At 44.3% G+C, this 15,834-nt stretch overlaps 1 protein-coding gene across 5 annotated transcripts in view; it reads left to right on the top strand.

The window, feature by feature from the left end:
• MAP4 (microtubule associated protein 4) overlaps positions 1 to 15,834 on the top strand; it is a 191,313-nt gene that overhangs the window by 163,714 nt on the left and 11,765 nt on the right. For 3 of the 5 annotated variants that reach the window (XM_045530360.1, XM_045530363.1, XM_045530361.1), the window contains 6 exons: positions 846 to 1,061; positions 4,746 to 4,929; positions 5,635 to 5,706; positions 5,829 to 6,121; positions 7,557 to 7,670; positions 9,643 to 9,735. In XM_045530360.1, the coding sequence (XP_045386316.1) occupies positions 846 to 1,061; positions 4,746 to 4,929; positions 5,635 to 5,706; positions 5,829 to 6,121; positions 7,557 to 7,670; positions 9,643 to 9,735 (972 nt within the window). The remainder of the gene's footprint in view (positions 1 to 845; positions 1,062 to 4,745; positions 4,930 to 5,634; positions 5,707 to 5,828; positions 6,122 to 7,556; positions 7,671 to 9,642; positions 9,736 to 15,834) is intronic. The other 2 variants (XM_045530362.1, XM_045530364.1) reach the window with 1 other exon arrangement.

Below are 15,834 nucleotides of genomic sequence, written 5' to 3' on the forward strand. Positions count from 1 at the left end.
TTATCTTCTGCTATAATTTTTAAATATAGTATCTTCTGCTATTATTGCTTGAATTGTAAACAAAATTCTTTTTTCTGAGCTATTATGAGTCCTTCCTCACATTTGGACATGCTTAGAAAATGTTTTATGTTCCCATTTTACCATAGTGGCCTAAAGCAAACTTTAAAATTGCTGTCCTTGACCCTGTTATATATCTGTAAAAATGTCCTATGGAAGTTGTTTCTGCCTCCCTTAACAACAACCAAAAGGATAATTGCAGAACTATTCTGAAATAGATTGTGAAAATCCATTCATAAAAAGGGAATGCAGATTTTTAAGGTGGATCATAGCTTCAGACACATACTGATGCTTATTGCAAAATTTGAATGCCACACTGTAGGATATGGCCAATGTTATGCCATCAAGATACAGATAATAATGGCTTAATCACCTCCTGATAATTTTCTTTATAGAATTATTGTACCCAACAATTCTATATTAATAGAATTCTCTATTAATAGAATTAACTGTTAATTCTAATTAATAGTTAATTATTAAAAGTTAGTTAATTGTTTTACTGGATTTAGGTCTGCAAGTGCCAGACCTTGGAATGTGTGTCACTGTCATTAGGAAACAATTCCCAATTCTTTGTTTTTATCTCTATCCTGTTGTCATTCTATTTACTGAGCTCAGAAGAAAGGAATGCTGATTTTCAGTTGCATCAATCCTCATTGCTTATAATTTTACTTTGAATTGTGCAATTTATACTTTTTTTAATTTGTTTTTATTTTTGTCTGTGTGTTTGATGTTGGCCTTTAAAAAAATAAAAAAATAAAAATAAAAAAAAAACAACAATCAACCTAAAGCCTTTGGCCACCTCTCAGCCTGCAAAGACTTCAACATCGAAAGCCAAAACACAGCCCACTTCTCTCCCTAAGCAGCCAGCTCCCACCACCCTTGGTGGGTCGAATAAAAAACCCATGAGCCTTGCATCAGGCTCAGTACCAGCTGCCCCACCCAAACGCCCTGCTGCCACCACTGTCCGGCCTTCCACCTTACCATCACGAGATGTGAAACCAAAGGTAAGTAGTTACGTAACTACTGTGCCAGGGAAAAGTTTTCCCCTCTGAATGTCAGATAGGCTCTTGCTGCAACCAGACATTGGAATCAGGCTGGTGGAATTGGGAAAAGGAAGGGGAAACATGAGGAAGGGAGATTTGAAAATCAGATTAGGTACCCATTAATGTAGCCATAACATTTTGTAACCGTTTTATAGTATTTACCTTTCCCTGCCCTGGTTGGAGGCAATATTCCATCAATTTTGATTCCTCCTCCTTTTTCTCAACTACTCTGTACTCTTTACCTATTTAAGCACTTATTAACCCATTTTCTCTATTCCACATACTAATCTAATATTCTTTTTTTGTGTGTAATTCTCACATCAAATGCAGTTATTTGTCTTTCTCTTTAATCATCCTGCAGAAGTGAATTTTACCCATTACTTTTGTGATATAAGTAGCTCTTCCGGCTTGCCTTACATGTTCCAGCATCATGTGATAACTTACTTTGCTTACCTCCACCGGGCTACTCCTGAAGTTTTCTGGTTTTCCAGGTCATCCTCACTTTCCATATTGCCCAGAAACTGGTCATATTTGGAGCAGCATTAGCTTTACAGGATTGTTCCAGGAAGAGAGGGTATGTGAAGGCTGTGGCTGCCTTCGGTAACATCTTGTTTTATTTGAGAAGGACTTTTACGTCATCCGGGTGGTACTCTTTAAATTCACAGTGGGAAATAGTTTCCCATGTCAAAATGTCAGTTTTTAATTTAATATTGTAAAGAAAACTGTTAGAACCTAAGAATTGTAGTCTAGGTTCAAACCCTGGCCATGAAACTGAGAAATCTTAACATAGACTAGTAATGATAAAATCTTGTAATGGTTTCTCTTGATCCTCATGTACCCAGTTGGCTGCTTTTCTTGGTCTTTAGAAAGCAACTTATTTGATTGTCAGGCTACAGTTGCTGCAAAAACAAACAAACAAAAACAAAAAACCCAACTAGGCTGGGCGCGGTGGCTCACGCCTGTAATCCTAGCACTCTGGGAGGCCGAGGCAGGTGGATCGCTCAAGGACAGGAGTTCGAGACCAGCATCAGCAAGAAGCGAGACCCCGTCTCTACTAAAATAATAGAAAGAAATTATCTGGCCAACTAAAATATATATATAGAAAAAAAAAAATTAGCCGAGCATGGTGACACATGCCTGTAGTCCCAGCTACTGGGGAGGCTGAGGCAGTAGGATCGCTTAAGCCCAGGAGATTGAGGTTGCTGTGAGCCAGGCTGACGCCACGGCACTCACTCTAGCCCGGGCAACACAGCGAGACTCTGTCTCAAAAAACAAATAAATAAACAAACAAACAAACAAAAAACCAACTTATTTGAATAAGAGGGCAGAGAGAAGGTGACCAGAGCCGTGGCTGCAGGTCCTCCCTGTCATTTATTTGGCAGTGGCTAAGACAGGAGAGTGTAGGGAGGAAAGGAGGTGTCTAGTGAAATTTCACTCCATAATAATAATTAAAATGAAATTGACCAGCCTGAGAAAGAGCGAGACCCTGACTCTACTAAAAATAGAAAGAAATTATCTGGCCAACTAAAATATATATAGAAAAAAATTAGCCGGGCATGGTGGCGCATGCCTGTAGTCCCAGCTACTCGGGAGGCTGAGGCAGTAGGATCGCTTAAGCCCAGGAGTTTGAGGTTGCTGTGAGCTAGGCTGACGCCACGGCACTCACTCTAGCCAGGGCAACAGAGCGAGACTCTGTCTCAAAAAAAAAGAAAAAAGAAAAAAAAATGAAGTATACGGTACCAATTACTTAATATACATTAACTCCTTTAATTCTCTTTCTCTGGTATCTTCATTTTATAGATAAAGAAGCTTAAACTCAGTTAAATAATCTTTCTAAAGTCAAGTGCTACTAAGTGGCAGAGCCAGTATTTGAGCCTGGGTCTGACTCCCAGGCTGATGCTCAGGGCCTTCTGTCAGCACTTTTTTTATGGCTTTTTCCCATACAGCTTTTAGACAGCATTTTGAGATATAGCTGACCTACATAGGTGATCTCTGCATTATAATTATTAATGTTCTCTCTTTTAGAGAAGAAACGGATGGAAACATTTTGTGAGATTAAAAACTAAAGTCTAATGAGATTATTCTTATCCTTATTTTTAGCAGAAAGATTTATAGGAGCAAACAAAAGGAGAAAAACCTATTCAGAAAAAAAAAAAAAAGTAGATCTGTGACTCTGGCAGAGGAGAAAATATAAATTGAGAAATAACTCCAGTTATAAGGCCAGGCTGGTTCTACAGTTTGCTAAGGCCAAGATCCATTTGAAGGATGTCACATCCTTTAAAGTTTTCCATCCTAAGTACTTTTTTCTAACTTATTTTATCCTTATCACTGTTACTAGCAAAATAGTAAGATTATACTAGATTATTCTGAATCATAGTTATAGTATTGAAAATTTGCAGGAGACCCCAGAGAGCATCTGATTTAGTCCTCAAATTCTAGAGCCATAAGAGAGGAACCTCCTCTTGTACAATATCCCATAACATGTTCCCAACAGAGCTGGTAGCAGAATATTTCCCCTGATTCTAACCTCAGGGGTCTCTTTGTAGAAGTAGACATTACCATGCATTTACAGAGTTAGACTTTATTTGATTGGATTCCAGCCCTTAATTTCTAAGCATCTCCTTAGTTGATTTTCCATTTAAACATCCTGCTTGTATCTATGAACATATTGCCCTCTGTGTGGCTGTTTTTCTTAGAGGAAAAGAGCTGGGCCCATTGTGTCTGGTTTGGCTTACTCTCATGAGTAATGTGGTATATTTGCTTATCAAAATAGCATCTTCATTCCCTATTCCTGTAGAAACCAGGCTAAACAGATTCCTTCCCTTCCTCGCTATTGATGGCGAGGCTACCAGCTTCCATGTAAGAGAAACTAGAGTGACCCGATGCCATGCATTCTACACTTGAGAGACTTTTTCCTTTTTGCTCTCAGATCATAGCTATGATGTCAGTGCTGCCGCTTCTTACCATCTCTGTGCTATCGGAGACGTCTCTCCTCTATTCTTTAACTTCACATATTATCAAAGCTGGTCTTTAGTGACGCTCTATTATAATCGCCTTTATCCAGATGAGGAACTAAAGCTCAAAGAGGCTCAGTGATTTGTCCAAGAACACACTGCAGGTAGGGGCTGGATTAGGGCTGGAGCTCAGGCTTCTGACCTGGATTTGGCCAGTGGCTTCTCCATCTGCAGCCCGGTCCTGTTCAGCACTCTCTAGGTACATGTTAGCCAAAAGAATGGCTGAATTTGACTGAATATAATGTTTAGGTTTTGTTTTGTTTATATGTTTATTTAATCTTTCGTCAAGTATTTAATACAGTAGATTTTATTACATTAAAGATATTAGTATTTAATGCTGTAGATCCTGAGGCAAACATAGGCTGTTGTGATATACTTGTCAGGGCTGTTCTTACTGGCTCAGGTTGGATCAAGGTCATTTGAGTCCCTGTTTCCTGACCTCAGATGACATAACACTCCTACATGGCCAGTTCCTCGCTTTGTATGGAGATCTTAGAGCCATATATATTTTCCCATTAGAAGCTGCCAACCCACTGCTCTCTGCTGCATGCTTATATAGAACCATCTTGTGACTTGACTTCCTGGAGCTATTGTTGACCTGGAGCTCTTACTCCCAATTTCCTATTTCCAGTCTGTCACAGAAGCAAAGGTTCCTGAGAAGCGGGCCTCACCATCCAAGCCGGCTTCTGCCCCAGCCGTAAGACCTGGATCCAAAAACACCCAGACTGTTCCTAAAGCCACAGCAGCTGCTGCTCTTGCCTCAGCTGTGCCAAGCACTAGAAGCCCCCCTACACCCCTGGCCAAGAGGCCCACTGGTGAGTAGTGTCTATCCTTCCCTGCCATGAAACTAGTGGGGAAGACAATGGGGCCTTGGCTTTGCCCTAGCCATAGCTCTAGCCGGCATCACAGACAGCTGTGCAGACCTGCTCATACACCAGTCCTTAGTGGGGTACATGAAATAGTGGCAACCTGGTGGGCCTAATACCGAACAAGCCTTGATCTCTGTGGGAGCTTAGTGTTGTGTGTATTCAGAAAAATCTTGAACAACAGGGACTCTCATGAATTCCTGGGTGGAATTCACTGTTCCTTCCTTAATGACTCCACAGCACCGAGCACATTATGGTCATGGGCTTACATGATAAGAAATAGACAATTTAAGTCCATAGGCAGGTATTGACAACCTACTTCTAAGGCCACGTAGAAGGCATTGTCAGGACTCTAGAGAAGAATAAGACGCCAGCCGGGCACAGTGGCTCACTCGTGTAATCCTAGCACTTTAGGAGGCTGAGATGGGAGGATCGCTTAAGGAATAAGATGCAGTGCCTGGCCTTGTATGCTACATAGGGACACAGTCTTTACATAGCTCTCTAATTTACTACTCTATTCCTAGAGACTAGCAAAATCCCTGGCTCAAAGTAGACATTCAGTAATTGTTAAATAATGAGGAATCTCAGTATTGGATGTGCCATTCAACAGGTCAGTTTGTTAAGTATTGTATTAATAAGTATATGTTTGTGCAGCCATTAAGACTGAGGGAAAACCTGCAGAAGTTAAGAAGATGACTGCAAAGTCTGTACCCCATCCACCACCAGGTAATACCCCATCCACCACTTCGTGGAACTCTAACTTGAACCCCCACTTCTTCCATAGCTTAAAGTCTCCTTTTTTCTCTCTCCTGCTGAACCGTTGTTATCTCTCACTCCTACCTTTGCAGCTGACTTGAGTCGCTCAAAGAGCACCTCCACCAGTTCTGTGAAGAAAAACACCACTGTCAGCGGGACAGCTCCCCCAACAGGGGTGGGTCCTGCTCGAGTCAAGTCTACGCCCATGCCTTCGCGGCCCTCCATGACTCCTTCCATGGACAAGAAGCCCACCTCAGCCAAGCCCAGTTCCACTGCCCCCAGGCTGAGCCGCCTAGCCACCAATGCTTCTGCTCCTGATCTGAAGAATGTCCGGTCCAAGGTTGGCTCCACAGAAAACATCAAGCATCAGCCTGGAGGAGGCCGGGTAGGTCCAAGGAACTTGGGGTCCTTGATGTGCTGGCCCCTGCGTTTTCCCCCACCCCATCCACCAGGGGGACTGTTAAGACATTGTATTCAGCATCAGGGAACTTCAGCCTCGGCTCCATAGTGGGCCTTGCACCCCAGCAGCAGTGAAGGAGTGGGCTGAGCTCTGGGCTGCTTCTTCCCACCTCAGTCAGGGGGGCTTCTGTTCTGTATGTTGGGGTTTGGGTTTACATTTTTGTTTGGAGATAAAAGGATTCTTCTACTTTACAAAAGAAACAGAGGAGGCCTCAGAGACTCTGTGAGAATGAGAGACACTTGACATAAACCCAATTTTTCATGGTTCTTACCTTGCACAGTGAATGTCAGGATAGACAAAAGGTAGGATCACCTCGTAAGTTCCACAACCCATGACTTGGGTGGAGTCTGTCTGAAAGAGGATAGGGTGTCCTCTTGTGGCCAGGAAGGGTTGTGCTATAATCCTCTGGCTTTCCTAAACAAGGGCTACGCTAGTAGGATGGAGAAAGGAGTGGCAGGACAACGCTTCACGTTAAGGATTTTCTGGTTGCATCAATCCCAGAATTATTTGTTAACTGTTAGCAACCATGGGAGCTCAGTGTGTGAAAAAAGTGGTGGCAAAAGTCCATCTGAGAATGTTCAAGTCCCTGGAGTAGTACCATCTCAATCACCTACATCATTTCCTAGCACTACACCACCACCATCCAGGGGAGAATACTTAAATTGCTTCAATCCAGAACAGCTAAAAAATTGAGGAGGGAAAAAAATGAGGCAGAATCCTGGCACAGGTGGAAGACACTGATGGAAAATTGGGATCAGTCTGGGTAAGGGCCTCACTGGTAAGCAGTTGTGGCCCTGGTGTACCCAGCCAGGCCCTGGCCTATGGTGCTGGTGGCCCATCTCCCCCTCTCTTTGCTCTTCTTATTCTTTCATGGTGCAGAAGTTGCAGGAGGTCTTGATGGGGGTTGGTGAGTAACTTGTCTAGTGGATTGTTTTCTCTTCCTATATACCTGAAGAACGTGACATTTCCCATCATCAGTAGTGGCTCCCTATGGCTATGGTGTTTCTGAGTGGGGGGGCATTGTGATTGGGAAGTGATAACCCCAACACACACTCAAAAGAGATCACTGATTTGGTCTTCTTAGCCTTCAGTAGCTCAATTTCTCCATAAATGGTGCCTTGATCTCTTCCCTCATGTCTCAAGACTTTGGTCTGCAGCTCTTTTTCCTGTGGTCCTCTACTCAGGGATCTCCGGCTTGGTCTACCGTAGGAAATCTGTGTTTTTTCCCTGGAATTAAGGGTGACCTGCTTCTGCCTGGTGGCCTGGCCTGGATTTGAATCCCCTTCAGCCCTCTTCCGTTCTTGGCATTGGAGCTCTTATCCTCTTGGTTTGAAATTTGCACTCCCTTTATCTCCTCCAGGCCAAAGTAGAGAAAAAAACAGAGGCAGCTGCTCCAACGCGAAAGTCTGAATCTAATGCAGTCACTAAAACAGCCGGCCCAATTGCAAGTGCACAGAAACCACCTGCTGGGAAAGTGAGTTTTATTTAGATCTACCCCTGGAAGGTTAAAGATGGTAGAGTATTTCTTCCAGCCTGAGTCACTTTCCCTTCTATTGTACTTTTTCCTATCCTTAACTAGTTTCTACTTCTCCTCCATGTTCCCTTTTCTGTGCTTGGTAACTCAGCCATCAGAAAATTTTTTGTATTAACCCTGAAAGTTAACAGCTAGGAGCCCATTAGCCCTCTGGGGAATACTTACTCGGCTAGATAAATGGATCCAAAAACTTTTAGTCACTTCCTTCACACTGTCCTTGATGTGAAACCCACCTGGTATGCACACACACGGCATACCCAGGTTCATCCTCAGTAAGAAGATATGGCAGTGGTAATCTTCCACCACCTGGAACCCTGGGGCCCCTGTGCGTTTGCTTGAACTAAAAGACCCCACTCATAACGCTGCTGGGTATGGAGATAGCTTCAATTTGTCCTGGCTTAACTGAAAGGTAGGATGCTTGTTCCCAATAGAAATCCACTTAGTGTAGGGCAGGCAGGATCAGCTGGAGGTTAGAGCCAAGCTGAAAGGTTCTTTCCCCTTGCCTCCACACCCTGGAATCAGGCCCTTCTAGCCTGCTTTTGGACACCTTCCTTCCTTAGCTGTGGCATGCGGGTGTGCCTCTCTGGCCAAGGGCTGCCAGAGAAGCCTGAGCTCCAGTCCTTAGGGACCAGGATGGGCCATCTCAGCAAGTCTCAATACCAAGGACTAGGTACAGTGGGGTGGGTGAAGAAGGCTGTGCCATGGCTTCTGGGTGACTACTACCAAGAGAGGTCCTAGTGGGTCTCTGGTTCAGACCAGAGCTTATTAGGAAGTGCTTTGCTAACCAATTATTCATCATTAAAGTTGTGAAGAAGGCCAGCAATGACAAGGTACAACAAGGTGTATGGGTTGGAGTTTCTCCGGGTGGATTTCTGTACCCTGTGGAAAACTCTTCAGTCTGGAGGCTGCCTCACTTACAAAGAGCCTCCAGCTCTAAAGCAAAGGAAGGAAGGAAGCTGGCAACTATCCCTTCTTGAGAAGGTCCAAGAAGAATTCTTTGTTCCAGACTCTTAGAGCCAGGGCCCTTGTGTTTCTCAATTCCAGTAGGAGCCATTCCCATAAATACAGTGTGATTGTGCCCCCAGACTTGTGCATCACTGCAGCCCTGCCTACAGCCTGTTCTCTTTTTATGTGAATCTCACAGGACATAGGATTAGGCATCTGGAGGATTCAAGAAGGTGTTTTACCCTTGAATCAAGAATCAAAAGTAAGGCTAGATCTAAAACTCTTGTCGCATTGTGCTTTCTTGAGCCCTGAGGCAAATAGGCTAAATGTGGAAGTTGCTGAACCTGAGACCTATGCTCCCCAGGGGTTCATGAGTCTGTATCTATTTGCATCTATATCTGAGCAATTTCCCTCCCTTCGTTTTAGTATCAGTTCTGTGTCCTATTAGCCAGATGCCCAGTGCTTCTCAGAACACCCTTTGCTTCCAAGAGTGGGTCTTGCTCCAGCAATTTCAGACCCTAGATTAAAAGGAAGTGCCCTCCTTAGTTGGGGACAGGTCCAGAAAATCAGGACTCTGGCAGAGCAGAGTCAGGGACACTGCCCCAGCTCTTAGGGAAGGAGCAAAGCAAGGAGGTGGGGCTGTGCCTGGTTGGGCATCACGGGCCTGCTGCTGTCTGGCCTTGTGAATCACAGCCCAGACCCCAGGAGCAGTGATGACCACTGTGCAGCACATGTGCAACATCTGCTTCTGTCCTCGTGTTGTCTGTTCGTGTTTCACTCCCCTTCTTGCTCTTTCAAATTCTTTTTCCTGTGCTTTTCCATACTTATTCTACCGACGGTGGGGGTGGAGGTTTAATAACATTCTTTGTTGGTCATTGTGATCACGTGTGGACTCACTGCCTGCCCTGTGTTGGTTCTAACCATTCCTCTCCCTTTGTGTTGTTTTTTCTGTTCTCTAACACTCCAGGTCCAGATAGTCTCCAAAAAAGTGAGCTACAGCCATATTCAGTCCAAGTGTGGTTCCAAGGACAATATTAAGCATGTCCCTGGAGGTGGTAATGTAAGTATAAGCTCTGGCTAGCTGGCATCTGAGGCAAAGCCCATTGTGGGGGATACTGGGGAGAGGGCCAGCTCCACAGTGTCCTGTGCTGGGGCGTTTGCTGAGAAGCAGTCTAGCTAGGTGAGGGGAAACCACAGTGCTCCAGTGTGTTCAGACCAGGTGTTTCTGGTGAGCCCATAAGCAACAAGCTGGTGATACTCACTTGGTATGTTTTTTTGTTGTTTTTTAAGACAGAATCTTGCTCTGTCACTCCAGCTAGAGTGCAGTGGTGTCATCATAGCTCACAGCAACCTCAAACTCCCGAGCTCAGGTGACCTTCCTGCCTCAGCTTCCCAAGTAGCTGGAACTACAGGCCTGTGCTACAACGTCCAGCTTATTTTTCTATTTTTAGTAGAGATGGGGTCTCACTCACGCTGGTCTTGAACTCCTGGCCTCAAACAATCCTCCCACCTCAGCCTCCCAGAGTGCTAGGATTATAGGCATGAGCCACTGCACCTGGCCCTCACTTGGTATCTTTTCACCCCTATGGGAAGGAGACTTTGGGTTTTCCTCCAGCTGTGTCAGAGATCTGGTCTGAGGGCAGCAATCAGCAGCAGGCCTGTTGCCTCTCTCACATCCATTCCTGGGATGCACATGTCTGTCTGCATCCCATGTAGCACTGTGGGAGTCCCTTCTCTGAGACAGATGTCTAAATCTTTCCAAAGCCTATCCTTGAATCCTTGTCATTATAAAATCAGAATTAACATTTTCCTCCCACCCATTCTCTGCTTCCTCCTTCATCTGTGTTACTTTTTCTTTTTATCCTCTTTCTACTCTTTCTCCTTTTCTTTTTCTTTCTTTCTTTCTTTTTTTTTTTTTTTTTGAAGCAGGGTCTTCCTCTGTCACCCAGATTAGAGATGCTGTGGCATCATCATAGCTCACTGCAACCTCAAACTCCTGGGCTCAGGAAATCCTCCTGCCTCAGCTTCCTGAGTAGCTGGGACTATAGGCATGAGCCACCATGCCCAGCTAATTTTTCTATTTTTGTTGAAATGGGGTCTCACTATTCCTCAGGCTGGTCTCAAACTGTCCTCCCACCTAGGCCTCCTAAAGTGCTGGGATTACAGGTGTAAGCCACTGGGCCTGGCCTCTTTCCCCTTTTCTCTCCATGCTTTTTCCCATTCCCTTTCTACTCACCTCAATTTTTTTTTTTTCCTTTTCTGATCTCTTCCTCCTTTGTCCCCGCCTACCACCTCCTTTTTAGCCCCCTTTCCCTCCATGTCTTTTTGTCTCCTTCCCTATTTCATCCAGACATCCTTCTTTTTATCATGCTGCTATTCTGTGCCAGCTCTATGATCTGTGTTGAGGACACAGGTAATTCCAGCTCACATGGAGGTTCTGGTCTAGGGAGAAACAGGGCAAAGTCTCATTGTGTGTAAAGAACACCCTGAGTATTTTCTTTTTGTCCTGTGACAGTGGCACTCTGCAAGGCTGTGCCAGAGGCATATTCTGGAGCCACCGCCCTCACTGCTTCCCTTCAAGCCCCCAAGTTAGAGAGTCCATTCTGCCCTGGTTTCTTTTGTGTTTACTTGGTTCCTTCTGCTTACTGTCCTGAACTGGATTAGGTCCTGCTGCACTTACCCTTTCCATTTTCAGACTCTGTCCTCCTGCTCCCTCACTGGTCATGCCATTCTGCCTGTGGCCTACAGATACCCGCCAGCAGTTCTGTTGTGAGGAATGTGGCCATGAGCTTGCATTTTGGCTCCACACAACTCTGTCTTCCTGGCCTGAGTAGAAACAGCATCCTTTGCACTCAGAGTATACTTGGCCAGCTTGGTAGTTGGCCAGACATTAGCCAACCTGGCATGGGATCAGCTCTAGTGAGGTGATAAAGACCCAGCCTATGAGGGGCTCAGGTAGCCACTGACCCCGGCTTTTCCTTGCAGGTTTGGCCTGGGTGAAACAAGGTGAACAGGGGTTCTGAGGGAATTAGGTTGCTTGTGTGTGTGAGACATAGAAATTTATTTATATATGTTGTACAGTATACATAAGAGCTCTGAAAATAGTCATCACTGATTCATCATCTACTGTGATCTGTCCATGCTGCCTACCCATGACTTCAAACAAGATTTTTTTTTCACTTTTTTTTAATTATTATTATTTCAACATATTGTGGGGGTACAAAAGTTTAGGTTACGTATATTGCCCTTGCCCCCCACAGAACAAGATTTTTTTGAGGGTGAATTTTTTTTTAAAGCATTTTCATTTTAGGAGGCTGCCTTCAACAGAGAGCATTAGGAAACCACTGTGAACAGTGTTTCCAGGTGGGAAGATGAAGGTAAACAGCTGCTGGCCACAGCCTAGACCGAGGTGCTTTAGTTCCTTCCATAGCCTCCATCAGCCCCTCCATAAAGCCACCACAAACAAATGTGCACCTTAAAAATAGTCGGTCTGTTGTCAGGCTGAACAGCATTGCACGTCTATTCCCTACCCACAAACACACACATATACACACACACACAAATTCTGCAGTTACCACCAGGATAAAAGGCTTGGAGCAGGATCCCAGTTAGTACTCCAAAAATGCTGCCCACATATACACAGACATACCCCTTGATTACAGCCAGGACATCAGGGGAGGGAAGGGAGTGATATGCTAATTGTTCAGTGTAGTGGCTTCTTCCATGACTTGTCCCAATTTAAGATTTTATGGCAGTTTTGGTCCCATTTCACCCTTGCAAGGGGGGATATATATGTGTAATGAGTACTAAGACCTGTTGGCAGCTAATTTCCATAGCATCTACTGGTATCTGTAGTAGGCCTGCAGCTCTCCCAGACCAGCATCACAGCCTGTGTGAGCACACACGTACAGCAAGATGTGTAGGTGCAGTGGATGGTTGTGTACCACACAGAGGACCATGGAGAGCCAGCCTGGCTTTTGCTGGCTATCGGGCTTCCCTGAGAAGGGGGCATTTGGTCCATCCTGCAAAGGAGCCACACATCCTTGGCTAGAGAAGCAGCACACGGTTACCTGAGGCCAGAGCATCAAGCAGAGGTGGTTGGCCTGGGGAAGATAGGTGGGGAAATCGTTTGGAAGCCATCCTCCCAGCCTAAGGAGGGAGAGCTGTATCTTAGAGGTGATCGGCCTTGTTAAATAAGTGGGGCTCATTTAAGCTTTTAAAAACTTTTTATTATAGAAGTTTTCAAACATACAGAAGTAGAAAAAATATAAAATGAACTTAATATACCTTTTACCAAGCTTCATGTACTATCTGCATGGCCAGTCTTGGTTTATCTATGTATTTTGAAGCCAGTCCTAGATATAGCATTCATCTGAAAATATTTCCATATATAAGTTTAAAGAATAAGGACTCTTTAAAACATATATAGATACATATATTAATATATATCAATAATATGTACTAATGAGAGATTTATAAAATAATATAGGATATGTCTCTTTTAATCTTATATTTCTTTTACTCTACAAGTCCCCCCTCCATCTTTTTTTTAACTTGTAATTTTTTTTTTTTTTTTCTTCGAGACAAGAGACTCACTCTGTTGCCTGGGCCAGAGTGCCGTGGCATCAGCCTAGTTCACAGCAACCTCAAACTCCTGGGCTTAAGCGATCCTTCTGCCTTAGCCTCCCAAGTAGCTGGGATTACAGGCATGTGCCACCATGCCTGGCTAATTTGTTCTCTATATTTTTAGTTGTCCATATAATTTCTTTCTATTTTTAGTAGAGATGCGGTCTTGCTCTTGCTCAGGCTGGTCTCAAACTCCTGACCTCGAGCGATCCACCCGCCTCGGCCTCCCAGAGTGCTAGGATTACAGGCGTGAGCCACCGTGCCCGGCCTTTTACTGGTAATTTTTGTGATGAGTAAACTAAGTGATTTGTCCTAGAATCTAGATTCTGCTAATTACATCCCCCATGGTTTCATTTAACATATTCCTTTGTTCCTCAATTTTCTTCAAATTGATTCAGGCTTGATTTTTATTCCTCACGTGTTGGCAAGACATGTAAGTGGGAAGTGGGGTTAATTCTATCAGGAGTCACATTCATGTCTCATTCTTCTGGTCGTCTCTCTTTTTGTGATGTTGGCGATACCTAGACCCGTGAGTTCAGTAGAGGTGTGCCATGGTGGGACTCTGATTCTAGCACTTCTTTGTTTACTAACTGCAATACATCTGTAAAGTGAAACTTCCTCTCATCAACTATTCTTCAATGGAGAATGAAGCAAAAGGTAAAGAAATGGAGGCTTCCAATGTAGAACACTGTTAAGAAATGTATGGGTGTACATCTTGGTGAGAGCCCAGGCCTTGGAGAGTAACTCTGTTAACTTCTCATGTGGTCTTGGGGACCTGTGGTGCAAGATGAGCTTGTCACCATTACTTGAGGACAGGTAGTGGATTAGTTTAAGCAGTTGTCAGCTCTTTGGCTGGGAAAAGTACACTTCCCTGTGTTCCATCTGTGAGGGATAAGAATGGGGAGGTGAAGCCAGGCACAGAACTTTGGGAGGCCAAGACAGGAGGATTGCTTGAGATCTGGAGTTCAAGACCAGCCTGGGCAACATAGTGTCTACAAAAAAGTTGTTTTTAAATTAGCCAGGGATGGGCCAGGCACGGTAGCTCAGGCCTATAATCCTAGCACTCTGGGAGAATGAAGTTGGAGGATTGCCTGAGGTCAGGAGTTCGAGACCAGCCTGAGCAAGAGCAAGACCCCCATCTCTACTAAAAATAGAAAAAATTAACTGGGCAACTAAAAATAGAAAAAAGTAGCCAAGCGTGGTGGCACACGTCTATAGTCACAGCTACTCAGGAGGCTGAGGCAGGAGGATCGCTTGAGCCCAGAAGTTCAAGACTAGCCTGGGCAACATAGTGAGACACTGTCTCTACAAAAAAAAAATTTTTTTTAATTAGCCAGACCTGGTGGTGCATGCCTATAGTCCCAGCTACTCAAGAGGCTGAGGCAGGAGGATTGCTTGAACCCAGGAATTCAAGGCTGCAGTGAGCTGTGATTGCACCATTGCCCTTTCATGGCCCGCTCTTCTTGAATTACCCATTTCTTCCCCTGACAAATATAAACAAGATATATTGTTGTAACCCCAGATAAAGCATTTCCAGTGGTTTGACTACCATCTCTCTAGCTGGGGAGTCCCACTTCCCATTTAGGAGGTATCTATACTGTATCATAAGCTTCCATTTTGGACATACCTATAAATATCTATGGAATGAACTATAGATTTAGGAGAAAAAGAAAAAATTGTTCCTGTATAGAGAAAATTGCAGCCTATTTGGAAAAGTGAAACAAAGTAGAGGCTGTGTTGTCACAGTAGCAGTTACTCTATAAATGATTATTAAGCACGTGAAGCAATTACTGTACAGTTCCTTGTTGTATCCCTTTAAGAGATGATGTGAGAAAGCAGTGGATTAAAGAGAGAGCCATGTTAGGCTTTGAAGAAGGCAGCCTTTGAGCTGGACCTTGAAGGATGGGGAAGAGAATGTGATGGGTTTGTTGGTTGGAGAACAGCATGAGCAGAGCATGGGTAGTTATTCTGTGTCAAGCCTTGGGCTGTGGGTAGAAATGAAAAATTACAGGTGACACCACATCTGTCCTCTTAGAACATGGTTAAGACCATATTTTATGACACCAAAGAAAGGAAGACAGGGCCCAAGAAGGTAGCTTGCCATGTAACAGATTGTGGTGGAACCCCACCAGAACACTGTGGCACCTGCTGTCAGGGCCCAGTGGACCACTGCATGGAGTTGATTACATTGGGAAGCCAGGTTCCTCTACAGTACCAAGGAACAACTGGTCCACTCACAGGAACCCTGGAATCCCTATCCAGGAACCCAGAGGGCTCATGGCTATAATGTTCCCTAATTTAAAGCTGTACCATCCTCCTGGTACTGAGATATTTTCCCAAAGCTCCCACAGAATGGACAGTGATGAAAATCTGTTAGCCAACTTAAAAGCAAGACCAAGTATAGAGGACACCCAAACCAGTCTCCAGTCCCAAAGCATATCTGTACTATGATTCATTCTGGATAAAGCAATTCATCCTTTTGGTTATTCCCCAAACATGGACAGAATGTCAGCTAAGTGAAAGGCCCTATGGG

The sequence above is a fragment of the Lemur catta genome, chromosome 18 (assembly GCF_020740605.2).
Source record: "Lemur catta isolate mLemCat1 chromosome 18, mLemCat1.pri, whole genome shotgun sequence".
NCBI lineage: Eukaryota > Metazoa > Chordata > Mammalia > Primates > Lemuridae > Lemur > Lemur catta.